At 36.7% G+C, this 22035-nt stretch overlaps 2 protein-coding genes across 2 annotated transcripts in view; one reads left to right on the top strand and one right to left on the bottom strand.

Annotated features, from left to right (window-relative positions):
* Positions 1–1792, bottom strand: part of LOC149482529 (protein transport protein Sec61 subunit gamma) — a 3423-nt gene extending 1631 nt beyond the window's left edge. Inside the window, exons 1-2 of the mRNA XM_089704234.1 lie at positions 1636–1792; positions 1454–1550 (exon numbers count right to left, since the gene is read on the bottom strand). Of these exons, the coding sequence (XP_089560360.1) occupies positions 1454–1547 (94 nt within the window). The 5' untranslated portion in view covers positions 1548–1550; positions 1636–1792. The remainder of the gene's footprint in view (positions 1–1453; positions 1551–1635) is intronic.
* A 2380-nt stretch (positions 1793–4172) lies between these two features.
* Positions 4173–20356, top strand: Exo70 (exocyst complex component 7). The gene is made up of 17 exons (XM_089704362.1): positions 4173–4427; positions 4555–4720; positions 5031–5158; positions 5464–5538; positions 5633–5750; positions 7206–7417; positions 8114–8178; positions 8268–8368; positions 8929–9105; positions 10044–10225; positions 11621–11759; positions 16376–16474; positions 16735–16841; positions 17400–17506; positions 18128–18221; positions 19339–19533; positions 20218–20356. Exons 1-17 carry the CDS (start codon positions 4380–4382, stop codon positions 20257–20259), a joined length of 2055 nt encoding a protein of 684 aa, XP_089560488.1. The 5' UTR covers positions 4173–4379; the 3' UTR covers positions 20260–20356.
* The last annotated feature ends 1679 nt before the right edge of the window (positions 20357–22035 follow it).

Raw genomic sequence — 22035 nt, 5'->3', positions numbered from 1 at the left:
GGCGAGCATATGATTGTTTGGGGCAATATGGGTATGTTCATAAAAAAGTTAATCACTCAGACCCAGACAACCCATTTGTTGCCTCTGACCCATTTGAGTCCCAGTGGCATGTTGTAAAAAGATTTTTTAAAAAAGATAACTATAACCACCCAGCAAACTTCGGTGATAATATTATAGAATATGTGGAGACGATGGGTGGAAAAAAATTAAATGGATCCATTCATTGCCATTGTAAATTGTATCAAACATGTATACAAGATTTGAATAAATAATTATTTAAAAAAAAATGTTTTTATTGTATGTATATTGCACACAAATTGTTAATCACAGAACCGAATCTGTCCACCCCGATTCCACATGGTACTTGTCTGTCATACACTAGAGTGTATTAAAAAAGTCGGAGGCGCGGAGGAGCGTGGCGCCCGCGTGTGCTGAGGAGCAGGCAGAGCCAAGCGAGCCGGAGTGGCTGAGGCTGGTCGCCAAAGGCGACCAAAAAGCCGAAGCTACGAAGGCGAGTGAAGACTCCTGCCTGCAACGAGGTACACGGGGGCAAGCGCCACGTTCTGCAGCGCCGGAGCAGTCAAGAAAGCCCATTATCTTCGTTATATTTCTAACTACATCACTACATAGTATAAAACAAAGTCACTTTCTCTATCCCTATGTCCCTACTCCCTTTGTATGCTTAAATCTTTCAAACTACGCAACGGATTTTGATGCGGTTTTTTTTAATAGATAGAGTGATTCAAGAGGAAGGTTTTAGTATATAATTTATTAGGTTTAAGTCAAAGCGGGCGAAGCCGCGGGCGGTAAGCTAGTATAAATATAATCTCAAAAAAAATTAAAAAAAAATAGAAGGAGGGGTTTCCTCACCCCCCCCACTTTATAGGGGGTCTCCCCTTACCTCCCCCCTCCCTTTCCCTCCCCTCCCCCCCCTTAATTCGTGCCGCAAATTTCTAAAGAAATACCGAAATATATGGCATAACTAAGTCTTAGACTCAATTTGATGGCCAATGTTACAATGACATATAACTTAAATTTTATCATTCTAACTTACTTAAAGCTTATATTCACACAATATAAAAATAATAGGACACAGCTGCTAAATCATGACACAAATTAATAGTTTTTGGCACTGTATAATTTTTAATATGTTGTACTTAAGTCAATTCTACAATAAGCTATATGTAGGAATATTTATCTAAATCAAATACATAACTCAATCACAAATGTGAAAGTCTTACAAATGCAAAAGAATATGTAACAAGATACTCATAGATTTCACATTTAATCATGTTAGAACAAAATCTAATTCATAAATACTCCATTAAATGAGTGGAATAATGCCAGCGCAACAACGGTAATATGCTTCATATTAAGTACGTATATTAAACACAAAACTTCTGGAACAATCACCACTAAGAAACTAATTGTATTATATCTCAATTGTACATACCTTTTCTGTCAGGCTTTGTGCACCTTCTGACCAATCTGATAGAATCCTTGGCGAATTGCCTGCCTGGCTCTACAAACTTTACGATTTGATCCATTTTCTGAAAATAAGAATTAACAATTATTAACACCGATGTAACTAATATCATATATATTTCTCTCCGTTATTATTTATTACACACTTACCTATTAATTAGATATGTACAGTGGAACAGAATAACCACAAATAATTAATCCGCCTATCAACTCGCAAAAATCGTACAATTCGTGGCTGAACGTTTGTGAAATGCAAATGACAAAACAATCCAAAATTGAAAACGTCAGCCACGTCTCGATACAGCACGTCACGTCACCATTTTCATGTTCGGATAGGTGCAATGTAGGTATTAAAAATTATATTTCTTAACATTTTTTTAGATTCTATTATTATCTTACTGTAGAGTATTATATTAATAATGCAAAAAAAAATATATTTATAATTTTACTAAAATGAATAAATGATATAAAATTGCGATACTAAAATATTTAATTAAGAAATTTTTATGAAGGAGTAAAGGAAAGTATGAAGGCCAAAACAACAAGTTAATGCAGTAAATAGCTTCACTTTTAACCTTTCGTACAATTATAATATCATATAATAGGCCGGGAGATACTGACACAAAATTTTGCGTCATTTGTAACATAGGATGGTGGTTCTACAGGGGTCCAGGCCGCGTCTTTCCAAACTATACAAGGCCAGTACGCAACGGTGTGAAACTAATCACGTATAGTTTGGAAATAACTTTTTTACAAAGTTCTTCCAATCTATACAACAGCAGTACGCAAATACTTGCAAATACTCGCGTATACTTTGTAGTGAAGTAAGTAAGAATAGCGCTCCAAAACATACAGCGCCAGTACGCATGCGGACTAATCGTGTATGTTTCGGAGTAGGTAAGCGCGGCGTCTCTCCATTGCTCGCGTTTATATTATTGTATTGCTGTTTTTAAATCTATTATGTATTAAAATGCATGTGTATTGTGTATATAATGTTGCGTACTGATCGTATATTTTTTGTATCGAGGATGCTTGTGTCTTCGTTCCCGACTATACTGCACGACTTACAATTGACAATAGTGCTAAAATGTAAGAATCTAATAAGTCCAGAAGAAGACGGTTGCGAGGCGACGGAGTCCCGCTTCACGGGGCTCCTATTTTTGTGTAGTTAAAAAAAACACGAACCTAACCTAACCCATAGGTAACCCTTATATCTGTTACCTATTTATTTTTCTAAGCTTACCTAATAATATTTTTATTCCATATTTTACTGAATCAATGAAGAAGAATAAAAGTAGATAGATATAGCTGTACAAGTCTTTGATTGCCTATATATTTATTATTTCGCTCAAGCGTAAGTGGTGTTAGCTATATTTAGTTATACATATTTTGCGTACTGATCGTGTATAGTTTGGAAAGAAGAAGCAAGCATCCGCTTTACAAAGTATACACGGTCAGTACGCAAAATTCGTGTATATAGTGTAATAACAAACTTAAAAACAGCATTACAAAGTATACACGAGCAGTTTCCTATGGTTGAGTTCTGGCTATGTAGTATGTATAGTTTGGAAATACGCGTCCAGGCCGCGTTTCCGTCTGCAAGAAAACTTCCGCAAGAAATGTCCGACAGTCTGTCTGACAGCAACTTGCAAGTCTACTTTCAGGTGGATACGCGGAATTAGACTTGCAAGCTGCTGTCAGACAGACTGTCGGACATTTCTTGCGGAAGTTTTCTTGCAGATGGACAGGCGGCCTTAGACGCAATGAAACAAACAAAAATGATGATCAGAAAGCTGGTACCTGTACCGGGGTCAGTCGCGTGGGCGTTAGTCGAACTCGTTGGATAAATTATTATGAGTGTCAAACGATTTGTAACACAAAAATTATAGAATATACGATAGCCCGCCCATAAAAAAGAAGTAGGCGGTAGTGTCATTCCCTTTTCCAGTGTGACGTGGGTGTGACTTACCTCCCACCCAAGCGCCCACCATACCGACGTGAATGCGTTGATTAAAAAAAAAAGACGGGTGCACCCCGGGAGTGCCGGCAGAAGTGAAAACTTGATTATTAACGTTCAGCATGTTTGATATTTTGGAATGTTATCCGTCTTACGCTTTTTCGATCAGGTCACGTGTCCTGACGCGAGTTTAAAATTTTATACCCATTACAGAAAAAGTGCTCAAAGCCGCTAAAGAAGTTTTCATTTAAAAAAAAAACAATTCAATCATTTGTACCAGGCTAATTTTTGTACAGTTACAAATCGTTTGGCGAAAAAAAAAATTGTTGATTTACGGCGGTATGGTGACCATTTCGCCATTTTCAACCAATTTAGTAGTAGATCTCGATGAAAGTTACAAGTTTTGTTGACATTCGGCCAGTGTTGATCAAGAAGCTTATAATATCAAATACACTGGAGATTTGAGTATGAACAACATGATAAAAAACATACAGGCGTCATTCAAGGTCATATTTTCTTGTTACAAGTTAATGTTCATACTGAAATCTCCAGTGTATTAGATATAAGCTTCTTGCTCTGAACAACGATCATATTCGTTGTTCTTCTTGGTGTTGATATAACAAAGTTGGCACTTGGCACTTGGCACTTGACACTCGGGTATGTATAAGTTACTCTATGCTTGACACCTCCACATATTGTGTCTCATTTGACATTTCTGACATTTTAGTTGCTATATTGGCGTTATATTGGTAATTGGTGCAGTGTATCAAATAATAATAATTATTGCTATTTATTTTTATGTTTTAGAAGAAAATGTTCTTAAAATTGAGATTCCATACATATTAAGCTCAGTTCAGTGCTAGTTTATAGACTGTAATACAGAGTGCTATTTTTATATTAAGAATTAAGAATATAAGATAAAGTTGCACTTTACCTAATGTATGCGATAGAGAAAAAGTTTGAAATAGAAATGAAGTTGAAGAAAGTAAGTTATTATAAGCAGTTTTTTCATTGGTCTTAACTATGCATATATTTATTTAATTTAAAAAGTAAAATGACGTCGCTATCCTACTTAATTTATATCACGTTAAAAGAGGCGTTTCTGTCACTAGGAAATGACGAATATACAAGAGTTGAAAGCGGCTGCTAATCGTAGTTCTACGATAGCGAATGATGTGTGCAATGTGCTGGGTGCTTGTGAACAAAGGCTGCAGCAGCTGGAGACAGCTGTGCTACCACTGTATGGAGATACAGCTAGGTTACAGCAGATCCACCATAGTAAGTTAATGATGAAATTCTAGAAGCTAAAAATAAAAAAAAGACGTGTGGCACTCGGGGACTGCCGCGGTAAAGCTATTGCTTAGCATGCCTTCAAGCCACACCTCCGCGCCCGTCGGAGTGGGGAGCGTGAGGTTTTTTCGTTACGGAATTTCTCGATTCGGTCCCCCCGCTCAAGGCCCGCGATAGAAGCTTAGCTTAGCTTAAAAAACACAAAAAATATCAAAGCTTAAAAAACTTGCTCCGACACACAGTTCTCCAATTGTTATTTATTTCCAAAAATGAATGATGATAAAACTATTAATTTTAGATATGGAGCGAACAGTCAAGTCTTTAGACCATGTCATCAACTATTACATGGTGTCTAGAGAATTAGCTGATCTGATACAAGCTGGTCCTCAATGTGCTTCTACTGAGTCATTGAATGTTTATATTGATGTAAGTGTACATTTTTATTTTATAACTAGCGGTCCGCCCCGGCTTCACCTGTGGTACATATTATTTACGTTTTCTCTACATAAAAACCATCATCATACTTCAAGGAATATAATAAAAAAAGAATTATCGAAATTGATCCACCCGATCACACGTGATGCCGTGACAATGCGAAACGGGTTTCATTTTTATATATATATAGATACTTACTTACAATAAAGTTCTTTATTTCTGGTTTCATATTTTAATTTTGTTTATTGTATGTTGCTGATATTTCTGAAATACTTAATTGTATTTATTTTTTTCAGGCACTTGATAAATTAGCTGAAGCTCAAAGTTATTTTAATAAAAATAACCCTCAAAGTGTAGAACTTGAAAATATTGTAAGTAAGAAACTGAAACATTTCATTGTAAATGTGTTATTATGGTAGGTAGCTTTTCTAGTTATTTTGTAAAAATCATTGATTTTATTTACAGAATCAACTGTACAATGCTGGGGTGCTAAAACTAGAAGCAGCATTTGAGGAGCTTCTCAGTAGAAATACAAGACCATTGTCTCCCACTACTCTTATGGATATGATTGCATTAGAAGAAGGTAAATAAATGCACCACATAATTAAACATGTTTAACAAATATAATTTTATAAAGAATAGAAAAAATTCGATCACGAGGTGGGACTCGAACCCGCACCCTTTCACGCCAATCCGGGGCGGATGCCTAACCAACTTGGCCACCCAACTCACCAGAGCGATCAAACTTATTCCATTCTTTCAGTTTTATGTGTCTAAGGGACACACATGTTTAACAAATATAAAATTACAAGTTGTGCTGCTGCTGATAAACAAGTATGCAAAATCAAGTATTTTTATGGCTCATGTGTAATTTTGATGTTACCTATATTACTGTAAAGTTTCATTCAAATCCGTTGTTTCGATTTTTCGTGAAAAAATAACAAGCTTACTATATATAAATTTATAAAGAATAGAAAAAATTCGATCACGAGGCGGGATTCGAACCCGCATCCTTTCGCGCCATTCCGGGGCGGATGCCTGATCCGCCCCGGAATGGCGCGGATGAATCCGTGATCGAATTTTTTCTATTCTTTATAAATTTATATTTATAAAGCATTTGAATGCCATAAAACCAAAAATATAAATTCAACAAAAGCTTACTACATGCATCCTCTGAAACTTTGCCATCACTACATAGTATAAAACAAAGTCGCTTTCCCTGTCCCTATGTCCCTATGTCCCTATGTCCCTTTGTACGCTTAAATCTTTGAAACTACGCAACGGATTTTGATGCGGTTTTTTTTAATAGATAGAGTGATTCAAGAGGAAGGTTTATATGTATAATAAGATCCATTAAGTAGTGGAGAAGTACTGTTATTTTTGAGGTTTCTAATGTGATGTCGTAAAAAATTACATTTATTCCGCTTACATTGCAAACGCAGGCTGAACCCTACGAGTTTTATCAAAATAATGTACTAAGTATTATACACATTGAAAAGGTCTACAGAAAAGTCCGCGATGGTATATGTCTATCTCTTATGGATAACCCACAATAACTTTTTTTTGTCATTTACTTTTTACGACAAATAATGGCTAATTTTCGAAGCGATTTTAACCAATACAGCATTAATCCTTAACCAATTAAATACCATGGATACATTGTTCATTTAATATAGATCTATATGGCCCTTTACACCGTATGATTTAAGTGAATATTTTCGAAGATATTACAGATTTAAAAATTGCAGGACGTAGCGTTTGCGGCCGCCCGGCTATGTATTTTATACCCGTGCGATGCCGGAGGCCGGAGCGGGCCGCTATATTTTTATACCTATACAACGTTCACAATTTTTCTGTAGTGTATTTAGTATCAGCATTGCACCCGTGCGAAGCCGGGGCGGGTCGCTAGTGTATAATATAATGATTTTTCAACTAATAAAAATAGTTCCATAAATAGTGCATCTTGTAAAAAATAATTCATTTTGTTAGTCCATTGAATATATTGTCAGCTGTTATTTAAGCTTGTGTAAATGTCCAGATTCAAGCGTAGACAGCATTAGCGTGAGCGGCAGCAACTCAACAACAGGCGGTGCGGTGGACACAATGCGCGCAGCCGCGGACTGGCTGAGCCGCGCGGGCCGGCCTCCCGCCACACCGCTGCTCGCTATACGAGGGCCTGCTGCGAAGGCCTCGCTGGTCGCGTTTAAGGACTACCTGCGGTCGCGGTCCATGGCTGCTTCGCCGCTGATGGTGAGTGTGAAAGCCTAAAAAAAATGTTGTGTGGTTTTATGAAACCATGGTAAAAGTGAAACTTAGGCACAAAATTATCGTATTTGTACGATAATTATCGTACGGTTCAACCGTCACGCGACATGCGCTACACAGACCAAAAAGTTTGAGACGATGTAATAAGTTTCACTTTAATAACAATACAATTTGATGTCACCTAGGGGTGCGCGATCATAGATGCTGGAGAGTGGAGACACATAAAGTATAATAAGAAAAACTTTAAATATGCTAAGGTACATTAAGTGACCTTTTCAAAACATTTGACTGCGTGGAAGATTCCACTTTACTGTGTAAACTCAATAAATAGATAATTAAAGATTTGGCTCAGAGGCACATAGATGCACACCTTTAGAACAGAATACAGACTAATGTTATTAGTGGAGAAACTTATTGCGCCACGTCGATTAATATTGGTGTTCCACAAGGACCTGTGTTAGGTCCCCTTTTCTTCTTGTTGTATATTAATGATCTACCTTATTATTTACAGGGAAATGTGTAAAATAGTTCTGTTCTGTTAGAAGGAAACTTTGCTCTTAATTTGTTTACCTTTCCAAATGTAATAAAAGTAAAAAAAAAAATTAAAATTTTATTAATTAAAGAAAGGTTAATAAGAGAAAGAATGATAACGATGATATTATTTAGTTTTTTTTATTGCAGAGGGCCAAAAATATGCTTCACCGCGCGGATAGTACTACAAGAAGAACTAGTAAAATTCAAAAAGTGTAAGTATAACAGTAAAATACAACAATAATATCCATATCACATTTCCTGAATGCCTGTAACTAATATTTGCTGTATTTAATATTTGCAGGTTTGAAAAACGTGCTATTAATATAATGATGAAAGCATCTCAAACTCTCGAACAATCTACGGGACTTGCTATTGGCCCGCGAAGATCTGTAAATGACACGTGTGAGTGGAAAAATAAAACACCAAATTGCCTTGAGCTATTGTGCCACTTGTACCAAAAATCCTGAGTTGTATTTAATAACCCACAACACATTAAATTCTCTAAGGGCCTCTGCGTGTTGGACCTGTGTCCCCACGTAAGCCTTCCAAAGGACCGGGTATCTTCCTTCTGGTGGTACCCGTGTATTATGGAGAGAGACATAATAATAATAAATTCTTTATTTCAGAACAATTTAGTCCCATAATTTACATGTATACAATTTTAATAATTTTAATACAGAAAAACCAATGAAAAACATAAAGCCATTACTTCATTATCTCATAATAATTGAGATCCAAGTTTTATACAAACTACTAGTTATATTTCTGTCAGCCAGACTGCGTACAATTTTATTTCTACACTTGTCAACTCTGGACATAAATGAGAAAATTTAAATAAATGGCCAACAGTGCTGTAATTTTTTCCTTTACCTGGAACTTTATCCTATTTATCCTGCCTTTAAAACGAAGGGTAATAAACCCGCAACTAATCCAAACTTCACATTACTTTTCCTTTTGTATAGATATGGAAGAATGTAGCGATGCTTTAGACGAGCGCGAAGCAGAGGCAGCCGGTACTTTAGCGGCGGCTCTGTGCCGACTCGCGCGTCGCGAGCAACGTCACGTGATCGGACTAGTGCCACTAGCTCGCCTCCCAGCGTTGCTCGCTGCTGTGCTTAAAGACTGTCTCGCTTTGCTGGGTAAGTGAGCTTTTCTATTAGAGTTCCCGAGTTTTTGTGTTCATTTGAAAGATTACGATATGTAAAAAATGAAAATTCCGGTTGTTTCTTATAGATATACGTTTTTAATTGATTGCAGTGCAATTTTTTTCGTTTGTAGAAATAATATTAAAAAATATCTACCACTTATAGCATGAAAAACACGTTTTGAAGTGAAAACTTCTTTAGCGGCGTTGAGCACTTTTTCTGTAATGGGTATAAAATATTAAACTCGCGTCAGGACACGTGACCTGATCGAAAAAGCGTAAGACGGATACCATTCCAAAATATCAAACATGCTCAACGTTAATAATCAAGTTTTCACTTCTGCCGGCACTCCCGGAGTGCAACCCGTCTTTTTTTTTCATTCTGTGTGTAACTGACTTTGCCAAAGCATTTGATCTTGTCTATCATGATCTCTTTATTCACAAATAAGAATATGCTGGTATTTGGGGTCTTGTGCTGGGATGATGTGAATTATTTCTGTGAAAGTATACTCAATCAGTAACTAAACGAGGGTTTTTTAATGAAAATGTACTAATGTGCCTTTCGGGGTACCACAGGGTTCGCATTTAGGACCTGTGTTCTTTGTGGTTTTTTAATATTATTTGATGCTCTTAAATTAGACGGGAACATTTATATCATTGACGACATGCTGTTATTGCAGAAGGACTTTTTTTCTTTGGTACTATGTAAATGGTTTATTAAAGTGAAACTTTTATTACATCGTCTCAAACTTTATGGTCTGTGTAGCGCATGTCGCGTGACGGTCGGCTGCCGAGTAGGTATAAAGCAGTGTTCGGAAAGTTTCACTTCTACCGTGGTTTCATAAAATCACACAACATTTTTTTTAGTTGTTAGTCTTAATCGGGATATGATTTGAGACTTGATAAAAAAACAATCATCCGTTCCGTTATCAGCAACGGAAGTTGAGCGCGCGTGCACCCGCAGCCGCAAGTCCGCGTCGCGCTGCTCCGCCGGAGCCGCCGCGTGCTGGGCGCTGCTCGGCCGCCTGCAGCGCCTGCAGCCCGACCTGCAGCGCGCGCTGCACCCCGCCTCGCCCGCCGCGTACACCGCGCTGCTGCACAACTGTCAGCACCACGTGAGTGCACCCGCAGCGCCTGCAGCCCGCCTGCAGCGCCTGCAGCCCGACCTGCAGCGCGCGCTGCACCCCGCTTCGCCCGCCGCGTACACCGCGCTGCTGCACAACTGTCAGCACCACGTGAGTGCACCCGCAGCGCCTGCAGCCCGCCTGCAGCGCCTGCAGCCCGACCTGCAGCGCGCGCTGCACCCCGCCTCGCCCGCCGCGTACACCGCGCTGCTGCACAACTGTCAGCACCACGTGAGTGCACCCGCAGCGCCTGCAGCCCGCCTGCAGCGCCTGCAGCCCGCCTGCAGCGCCTGCAGCCCGACCTGCAGCGCGCGCTGCACCCCGCCTCGCCCGCCGCGTACACCGCGCTGCTGCACAACTGTCAGCACCACGTGAGTGCACCCGCAGCGCCTGCAGCCCGCCTGCAGCGCCTGCAGCCCGACCTGCAGCGCGCGCTGCACCCCGCCTCGCCCGCCGCGTACACCGCGCTGCTGCACAACTGTCAGCACCACGTGAGTGCACCCGCAGCGCCTGCAGCCCGCCTGCAGCGCCTGCAGCCCGACCTGCAGCGCGCGCTGCACCCCGCCTCGCCCGCCGCGTACACCGCGCTGCTGCACAACTGTCAGCACCACGTGAGTGCACCCGCATTGCCTGCAGCCCGCCTGCAGCGCCTGCAGCCCGCCTGCAGCCCGACCTTTAGCGCGCGCTGCAGCTGCAACAACAACGAACTGAAAAAAAAGACTGGTTGTACCACGGGAGTGCCGGCAGAAGTGAAAACTTGATTATTAACGTTGAGCATGTTTGATATTACGTCTTACGCTTTTTCGATCAGGTCACGTGTCCTGACGCGAGTTTAAGATTTTATACCCATTACAGAAAAAGTGCTCAACGCCGCTAAAGAAGTTTTCACTTCAAAAAACTGTTGATGCAGTTCTTTTTAACCACACTTGATTCTTCAAAATATTAACTTCTATACAATATTGTAATTTGACATGTCAAAAGCATTCGATCGAGTTGCTCAAGCTTTATTAGAAAACAAATTAAGACTCATATGAAATAAGGGGGCTTGTGTTAAATTGGTTCGAATCATTGTTTAAATAGAAACTAAAAAAAATATTATAATTAACAAATAACTCTAAATAATGATTTAACAAGTATGGTGTACCTCAAGGAAGTGTCTTAGGGCCTGTTCTATTTTAATAAATTATTTAATATCAATGACATTTTAATTTTTATAAATTATTTAATATCGATGACATTTAAGAAGTTTATATACACGGATGATGACACTAATTATTTTTAAATTTGTGAGTTTTTTTGTAAAATAAAAAACACATAAATAAGCTGTTAATGAGACGTGTATGTGCACTATATACGACCAGTTATCAATCCATAACACACGTACAGTGCGTCCGCTCGCTGGAGGAGTGGGTGGAGGGCGTGCGCGGGGACAGCGCGGGGGGCGCGGTGGACGGCACGGTGCACCAGCTGCCCGTCGCCGCGCTCGCCTACTGCCACGCGCTCGCCGCGCACCTGCACGTTATCGGTGAGCGCCACTACACACTACACACTACATACTACACACTACATGCACACATAACACATACAGTGGTGGACGTTTAATTAGAAAATAGAAACACGTAACACGATGAAGTAGTCATCATTTGTGTATTAACGTATTAGAGATTAAGCATATGTAATAGAACACCCGTTTATCTAGTTTTATAAGAAACTAGATTTCCGCCCGCGGCTACGCCCGCGTTTTCAAAGGAAAACCCGCATAGTTCCCGTTCCCGTGGGATTTCCGGGATAAAACCTACCCTGTGTTAATCCAAGTAGTTACCTTCTATATGTGTGCTAAATTTCATTGTAATCGGTTCAGTAGTATTTTTCCTGACATATAGAAATTTTCCTGGCTTATCGAAATTTTCCTGTCTTATAGAAATGTTGCTGGCTTATAGAAATTGTCCCGACGCATAGAAATTTTCCTGACGTATAGAAATTTTCCTGGCTTATAGAATTTTTCCTGACGTATAGAAATTTTCCCGGCTTATAAAAATTTTCCTGACGAATAGAAATTTTCCGGAATTTTCATTTCTTAAATTTTCCTTTCTCATGGAAATTTTCCTGGCTTATACAAATTTTCCTTATCTATATAATTTTGCGGCACGTATAGAAATTTTCCTTGTTTATAGAAATTTTCTTGGCTTATATAAATTTTCCTGACGGATAGAAATTTTCCTGGCATATAGAAATTTTCCAAACGTATAAAAATTTTCCGGAATTTTCCTGTCTTAAATTTTCCTTTCTCATGGAAATTTTCCTGGCGTATAGAAATTTTTCTGCATTACAAACATTTTCCTGGCCTATACAAATTTTCCTTATCTATATAATTTTGCGGCACGTATAGAAATTTTCCTTGTTTATAGAAATTTTCCTGGCTTATATAAATTTTCCTGACGTATAGAAATTTTCCTGGCGTATAGAAATTTTCCTGACGTATAGAAATTTTCCGGACTTATAGAAATTTTCCTGTTATATTTTCTATTCGTATGGAAATTTTCCTTATCTATATAAATTTTCCCGACGTATAGAAATTTTCCTAACTTATAGAAATTTTCCTGACGTTTAGAAATTTTCCTTGTTTATAGAAATTTTCCTAGCGTATAGAAATTTTCCTTTCTTATGGAAATTTTGTATGACTTATAGAAATTTTTCCTGACATCGTAATTTTCCCGACTTATAGATTTTTCCTGACTTATAGAAATTTTTGCGGCAAAGAGAAATTTTCCTCACGTATAGAAATTTTCCAGGCTTATATAAATTTTCCTGACGTATAGAAATTTTCCTGGCTTATAGAATTTTTCCTGACGTATAGAAATTTTCCCGGCTTATAAAAATTTTCCTGACGTATAGAAATTTTCCGAAATTTTCCTGTCTTAAATTTTCCTTTCTCATGGAAATTTTCCTGGCTTATACAAATTTTCCTTATCTATATAATTTTGCGGCACGTATAGAAATTTTCCTTGTTTATAGAAATTTTCCTGGCTTATATAAATTTTCCTGACGTATTAAAATTTTCCTGGCGTATACAAATTTTCCTTATCTATATAAATTTTCCCGACGTATAGAAATTTTCCTGACTTATAGAAATTATCCTGACGTATATAAATTTTCCTTGTTTACAGAAATTTTCCTGGCGTATAGAAATTTTCCTTGTTTATAGAAATTTTCCTGACGTATTGAAATTTTCCGGAATTTTCCTGTCTTAAATTTTCCTTTCTCATGGAAATTTTCCTGGCTTATACAAATTTCCCTTATCTATATAATTTTGCGGCACGTATAGAAATTTTCCTTGTTTATAGAAATTTTCCTTGTTTATAGAAATTTTCCTGGCTTATATAAATTTTCCTGACGTATAGAAATTTTCCTGACTTATAGAAATTTTCCTGTGTTAAATTTTCCATTCGTATGGAAATTTTCCTGGCTTATAAACATTTTCCTGACTTATACAAATTTTCCTTATCTATATAAATTTTCCCGACGTATAGAAATTTTCCTGACGTATATAAATTTTCCTTGTTTACAGAAATTTTTCTGGCGTATAGAAATTTTCCGGAATTTTCCTGTCTTAAATTTTCCTCATGGAAATTTTCCTGGCTTATACAAATTTTCCTTATCTATGTAATTTTGCGGCACGTATAGAAATTTTCCTTGTTTATAGAAATTTTCCTTGTTTATAGAAATTTTCCTGGCTTATATAAATTTTCCTGACGTATAGAAATTTTCCTGGCGTATAGAAATTTTCCTGGCTTATATAAATTTTCCTGACGTATAGAAATTTTCCTGGCTTATAAACATTTTCCTGACTTATACAAATTTTCCTTATCTATGTAATTTTGCGGCACGTATAGAAATTTTCCTTGTTTATAGAAATTTTCCTTGTTTATAGAAATTTTCCTGGCTTATATAAATTTTCCTGACGTATAGAAATTTTACTGGCGTATAGAAATTTTCCTGACGTATAGAAATTTTCCTGACGTATATGAATTTTCCTTGTTTATAGAAATTTTCCTGGCGTATAGAAATTTTCCTTCCTTATGGAAATTTTCCAGCTTATAGAAATTTTCCCGACTTATGGAAATTTTCCTGACTTATATAAATTTTTCCTGACTTATCGTTATTTTTCTGTCAATCGAAATTTCCCTAACTATTGTTAAAATCATTTTTCTAACCTTCCTTCCTCCGCCCCGGCTTCGCCCGTGGTACATATTTCGCAATAAAAGGTAGCCTAATTATGTCCTTTCTCGGGTATCAAAATATCTCCATACCAAATTTCATGCAAATTGGTTCAGTAGTTTAGGCGTGATTGAGTAACAGACAGACAGACAGACAGAGTTACTTTCGCATTTATAATATTAGTATGGATTGCTTGATTTAATAAAACGTTAGCTTAAATTAATAAAATTAAACAACTTTAAGTGAAGTCTGATTTCCGAGTATTTTCAGTCTGGACAACAAATTAGAAACAGCATGGTTCGAGTGTTCCAAAGTCAAAACCTGTTGAAATGCCGCCAATATTTTTTTCTTCTACAAATATTTGCACCTTTTTTTAAACATTCCATCTAAAAGTTTCTGAAAATTAATTTGCTTTGCAGTATAAAGGGGTAAAAGTAAGATTTTTGACCCATCAACAAGAAAAATAATTTTAAGTTTACAGTTTGACAAAAACTGGAGTTACAGGAAACTTGCAAATCATTTAGAGTGTTCGATAAAAAGATATTCACTGCTACAGTTTATTTAAAAGAGCATGGTATTTCTGATTAAGTGCCTAAAAAAGCTCGACCATGAGAAACCACTGCTCGCGAGCATAGGCAAATAATTATTTTCGCATTTTATTAATTTAAGCTAACGTTTGATTAAAATTAAGCAATTTCTTATAAAACTAGATAAACGGGTGTTCTATTATATAAATATAATATAATAAATATAAATAATACTTAATCTCTAATACGTTAAGGCCGTGTACGCGGTCCGTGCGCTGTTTGGCTCAAATATGTGATTTTTCAAACCAGATTGTCCATCAACCACTTATCTTACAAACATATGAATTACTAATAATTTTAGGAAATTTTATTGTCTATGTAGTTAGTTAAGAGTTTTTTTCAATTAATACAGTATTTCTGAATACCATCAAGATAACTGAGCCGATGATTACTTGATTTCACTTTTAGTGTCAATTTCGAAGCTAAAAATATCTGAAATTGCTGACAGATCTAACACACAATTATTTTTAACTAACTGCAAAAATCCTTATTAAAATAGTTAGTTAAAAGATTTTTTTATTTTGGACTCCTAACTTACGAAATTAAAATCCGAACAATGTGAATTTTTTTAGAAATTATAGTCGACAAAATGATTATTTTCACCAAGATATTTGACTTTATTGAATATAATTTATACATATTGCAATAAAAGAATGTCTTACTTATAAGATAAAATTTAAAAAATCAACTAAGGTACCTCTATTATTTTTCTACAAATTTTTTTAAAGTACTATAAAACACTGCGCGCGACCCGATTAAAATCAGTCGGCAGCGAGCCTTTCCAGAGAGAGGACATGTTGCTCGGCGATCTCCTGTGGACCTATGCTGTTCATAGTAAAAGGATAGCGCAAGCCGCGATCTATCGTAATAGATCGCGGAGTTTTTGACTTGCGTTAAATTGAATATGCGCTCTTAATACATAAATGTTTAATTAATTTGATGACTACTTCATCGAGTTACGTGTTTCTAATTAAACGTCCACCTCTGTATATACCTAATCGATACAACTATACGTCCTAATTTATACTTAATATTATAAAACTGAAGTGTTTGTTTGTTTGTTTGAACGCGCTGATCTCAGGAACTACTGGGCTGATTGACAAATTATTTCGGTGTTAGTTCGTCCATTCATCGAGGAAGGTTTAGGCTAGATATCATCACGCTAAGAGCAACAGAAGCGGAGCCACGCGGGTGAAGCCGAGGAGCGCAGCTAGTTAATCATAATTCATAATTCTAAGAGGAGTTCCCCAGGGATCTTATTTGGAACCACTTTTATTAATTTTGTTTGTCATTCTTCTACTAGCTAATAGTTGAAAGTAATTTTAAAATGTTTCAGGTCCGGCTCTGAGCACGGAGCCCGCATACTCTCGCGCGGCGGCCGCGTGCGGCAACACCACGGGGGATAAGAACGCACTCATGCTCTCTATTTATATGCGTATGTATTTGGAGAATTGCTGGTAAAAAATAGGGCGTTGGAATGAAGTTGTGTTCAAGATATTTTTTCTATCTTACTAGATTTCAGTGTAACGCAGTACTCAAAATAAAAAACCCTGGTAGGTTTCTCAGTCAGTCTTCATTTTGAGTTTTCATTTAGCTCACTTTTTATTCTAACCTGCAGGAGACAACGAAGGGATGAAACTACCTTTTTTAAATTTAGGTTTATTTTTCTAAATGTACTAATTGTAATGTTTTCAGGCAAAGTGCTAGCACAGTTGAACCTGTCTCTACGCAACAAGAGCGAGCAGTACCCAGATGCTTTAAAGGCTATATTCTTGCTGAACAACACCTTGTATTTATTACAGGTAAGATATATATATGTTTCTTTCTTTCTTTCATATAATGGTTTGTGATATTGGGATGCTAACATAAAGATAATATTATTATAACCATGTTTTAAATTGGTCCTTCGAGTCTGAACAGATTTTAAGTGGTGATGTTTATATTGTCCTTGTTCCTTACAATGATAACGATGATGATAGTAATGATGGTGTTAGTTTTTTTCTCGGTGATGATTGTGGTATTTTCATTAATGATGTTAATGATTGTGTATTGGTTGATGTCGATAGTGGTACTGTCATAAATTATTGTAAGCCTCGTTTGGCTGGTGTTCTGATTTATCAAGAATAATTGTATTTTTTGTGAAAGTAAATCATTCTCTCATTCATTCATTCAAAACAATTATTGTACCTTTGTAGTTTGCCGTTTTTTGTCACACAATTTTACTATTATCGGTGTGCCTTGTAATTGGCGTTTTTATATGTAATTAGTATAATTTATCTTATCAACAGCTGTAATGTACCTTTTATGAATAAAATAAAATAAAAATAATGATCTTGACGGTGGTGATGATGGTTTTACAGGGTTTGCAGCGCAGTGGTTTGCTAGACGTACTGGCGCTATCAGAGCCTGACTGTGAGGCGTCCTATCGCAACATGATAAATGAATACAAGACTGCGTATCTCAATAGGTGAGTGTTCTACAGTTGTTGGCTTATACCACACAATACATAATAGTAGCTAAACGCTACAGAACGGACACTCTCCGCCTCCCGCCAAAATTAAACTTACCTCACCCCGCGCGATCGTGATTAAAATGGGCCACATTTTTCTGCAAGGACGATACGCAACGAAGATTGACAACATTAATCAAATTGACTTAAAGTAATTTTATTATTTTGGATTTGTGATTATCGTTTTTCGTAGAAAATGGTTAGATATTGTGCTGTTTACGGATGTATTTCATCAGAAAAACGCGAATTTTTTTTTACGCTAGTCACAAATGTGCCAACCATAAAGCGTTAACACACACATTTGCAGTCTCTACAGTGTGACTGTCAAAACTATAATTTTGTATGGAGTGTCCGGGGTGTGCTTATACATTGTGTTTAGATTTTAATACTTATAACTAGATAATTAAGATGTTCGTTCGTGAATTTCGGTTTAGATCTTGTGATTAAGTTTTGTTGAATATACACTAATACTCTTAACAGCTGTATCGAAAATGATGAAACTTTCGCAAATAATTAAATTTAACTCAATGTGAAAATATAGAAATACATAATATATAATTACTGAATCTTGTATTACAGTTGGAACAAGTTGCTATCGTACATAACATTGGACGAGCCTCTTCCTGCGAAGTTGAGAGATAAGGATCGCCAGATGTTAAAGGATAAATATTCCGTGAGAATTTTACCAGCTGTTTTCGCCTTTCTTAAATTTTTAACAGTGTTACTAACACATTGATGTATCATTAAGATTAACAAACACACACTCAGTCTATGATATATAAAAAGCTAGATACGTTACCCGCTCTCTATTTTGGCAAGAAAAAACTCAGCTAAGTGCCCGAGTTTCACTTAGTCACGCACCATTCAGCGTCGTGGCTGGACGTTCTTTTTATATTTTAATCGGCAGTTGTTATTACGAAGTACATGAGTGAGACATATATTATGTCTCGTGCGTGAGAGTGAAAGAGAGAACAACTGTATTGGTGATAATGCGTTAGTAAGTAGGTATGTATTAATTACGCTGTTTTTTAGTGCAATGATGTTGGCGTATGCCGCGTCTACTAGTATAATAGAGTCATTGCACTCAGTAAAAAGCTGTCCGATTAAGTCAGAGTTTACTAGTGAGCGATACAATAAACTTTGAACACTACTGTGACGAAATAATGTATTAATTTCGACCACAACACTGTTCGGACATTTTTGGATGAAATTTTAACGGTTCATTGTGATTTCGATTTGCGATTGTGCGAAAAGAACTTTGTCTATAAATCATTTTTTAATAAAATCGTAGGAATGTCAAAACTGTACATTGAATATTTTTTAAAGAATATTTGGGGCGTGATTCACAATAGATACCGAAGCCAAAAATATAGTTTTTAGAATTTTGTCTCTATGTATGTTCGGGCTAAACTTAAAAAGTACTGAATGGATTTTCTTCAAATTTGGTACAGAGATAGCGAGAGACCTGAGGAAGGACATAGTTTTTATCCCGGAAATCCCACTATAAGGGGAATTATGCGGGTTATTTTGAATGCGGCGAAGCCACGGTTGGAAGTCTAGTAGTACATCACTACATAGTATAAAACAAAGTTGCTTTCTCTGTCCCTATGTCCCTTTGTATGCTTAAATCTTTAAAACTACGCAACGTATTTGGATGCGGTTTTTTTAATAGATAGAGTGATTCAAGAGGAAGGTTTTAGTATATAATTTATTAGGTTTTAGACAAAGCGGGCGAAGCCGCGGGAGGTAAGCTAGTAAATGAATAAACACACGTTTTTATCATGTGTCAGTCGTTCAACCGCGAGTGGGAGGAGAGCGGCCGAGCGCAGCGCAGCTACAGCGTGCCGGACGGGGAGCTGCGCGAGACGCTCAAGCGGGACAACAAGGAGGCGCTGTTGCCGCGCTACTCCGCCTTCCACGCGGCAACCGCGCACCTGCCCTTCTCCAAGAACCCGGACAAGTACGCCAAGTACACGCCCGTGCAGGTACTACCACGGCGTTGGCGCAGAGTTACCATAAAGTTACCGTTGTATCAATAGCGGGCTAAAATCGTACAAAACAGGTCCCTTGATATATTGAGGGTACAGATATAGTTACTATTATTAGAAAGTCTCTTGATACGTTTAGGGTACATAAATACATAGTTACTATTGTGAATAGAAAGTCTCCTGCTATGTTTAGGGTACAGAAATAGTTACTATTGTGGATAGAAAGTCTCCTTATATGTTTAGGCTACAGAAATAGGTACTATTGTGGATAGAAAGTCCCCTGATATGTTTAGGGTACAGAAATAGGTACTATTCTAGATAGAAAGTCTCCTGATAGGTTTAGGGTAAGGAAATAGTTACTATCGTGGATAGAAAGTCTCTTGATGTGATTAGGGTAAGGAAATAGGTACTATTGTGGATAGAAAGTCTCCTGATATGTTTAGGGTAAGGAAAAAGTTACCATTTGCAATGTGGTAAAATGATGACGCTAGTTGACCTATGCGTCGAACTGATTTGATTTTGTTTATCAAATATGAGAAATTACATATTTGTAATTACATGATAATTGAGTAAATATAGAGTTTATATTTTTTCATTTCTCGTTAGATCTTATCATTACATATTTAAAACGTGTTTATGTCGAACCTTTGGAGCGCAATTAATTAATTATAATATTTCCAGATCGCGACGCAACTCGACGGCTACTTCGATGAAACTGCTTAAAATATATTTATTATATTATGCTATTTCTAGTTGAAATATTATGTAATTCAATATACTAAGTATTATACAGATATTTATCAATAAATATTTAAATTTATATCGTTGTCTTATTTTTATCCAAAAAACCCTATAGGATGGCAAGTCATTGAATGGGGGATAATTTATTATAAGTAATCCCTTTATTTATCAATTATAGTTTCACAAGAAAGAGCGTGTGTGCCAAGCCACTTCAAAAACAAAACATAGAAATCACGTCTTATATAGAAACTGTTAAAATATTATGTAAAAATAAACAGTTGCTGCACTCCGACTTAGATCTCTAAGCCCCTAATGCATTGGAAAATTTTACTTAATTTTGAGCATTAAGTGGAATTCATTACCTTAAAATTTAAAAATCATTATAATGCGAAGCTGCCCCGCTGGTGAAATTTTTACTGTTTTTCTTTTTTTAAAAACCCTATCAAATAATAATGGCTGCACCGATTTTTGACAAAAACTAATAACTCACATCCCAAAACTGTTAAAACTGCTACTGTTTAATTTGAAATTATTCAGGTTTTCAATATCATTCATAATTTTGAAAAACTATCAATGCAACTGTATTTAGAACTTAAACCAATTTTAAGGCAATTTTTTAAGGTATTATAATATAATCTACTAGGTAATATTATAAAGCTGAAGATTTTGTTGGTTTGTTTGAACGCGCTAATCTCAGGGCTGATTTGAAAAATTATTTCGGTGTTAGATAGCCCATTCATCGAGGAAGGCTATTATAGGCCATATATCATCACGCTAAGACCGACAGGCGCGGAGCAATGCGGCTGAAATCGCGGGGCAGAGCTAGTTGAGTGATAAATCTCCAACAGAGAATTATTAAGACTATTTGGTCTTGTCATAAACCTTTTTATGTAAAGTACAATTGTGTGGTACACCACACTAATAGGCGTGTATCCTGAGAAAGATAAATTGCAAACTACATTCATTGGTAACATTTGAGACATATTACCTATGCTATACAGTCGCATTTAGTGTACCTATTTGTTTAGAAGTATTAATAAAATAGAATTGTGTAGATTTATTAAGCTGAACAAAAAATTATAAGATAAAAAATACACACATCAACAAAGTCTAAATTTTTTACGAAGAAAGAACATAGGCTACCTTTTATTGCGAAATATATACCAGTATCACTAAATTCTTCATAGATTTTTAGAGATTTGATCAATAAAAAATATCCCTAGACTTTCGTTGATGTGTGTACATTCGAGGTCAAACCAATAATTAAGAAAATGATCTTTGATTTAGTAGGTACCTAATTCATTTATGTGTGTGACTTAATATTACAAAATTTTATGAGTTATTATCCTACCAGCTTTCCGCCCGCGTTTTCAAAGAAAAACCCGTATAGTTCATGTTCCCGTTTGATTCCCGGGATAAAACCTGTCCCATGTGTTAATCCAAGTTACCCTCTGTGCTAAATTTAAACGGTTTAGTAGTTTTTTTTGTGAAAGCGTAACAAACACTCACCTACACATACACATCCATCCTCACAAACTTTCGCATTTATAATATTACTAGATTTCCGCCCGCGTTTTCAAAGGAAAACCCGCATAGTTCCCGTTCCCGTGGGATTTCCGGGATAAAACCTATCCTATGTGTTAATCCAAGTTACCCTCTATATGTGTGCTAAATTTCATTGTAATCGGTTCAGTAGTTTTTACGTGAAAGAGTAACAAACATCCATACATCCATACATCCTTACAAACTTTCGCCTTT

This window comes from Colias philodice, chromosome 15, assembly GCF_061535455.1.
Source record: "Colias philodice isolate Cphi_HAF_F1 chromosome 15, ilColPhil1 Martin Lab GWU primary, whole genome shotgun sequence".
In the NCBI taxonomy this organism is placed as follows: Eukaryota; Metazoa; Arthropoda; class Insecta; order Lepidoptera; family Pieridae; genus Colias; species Colias philodice.
Note: the sequence above shows the minus strand (reverse complement) of the source record. Positions and strands in the feature narration are given on the sequence as shown.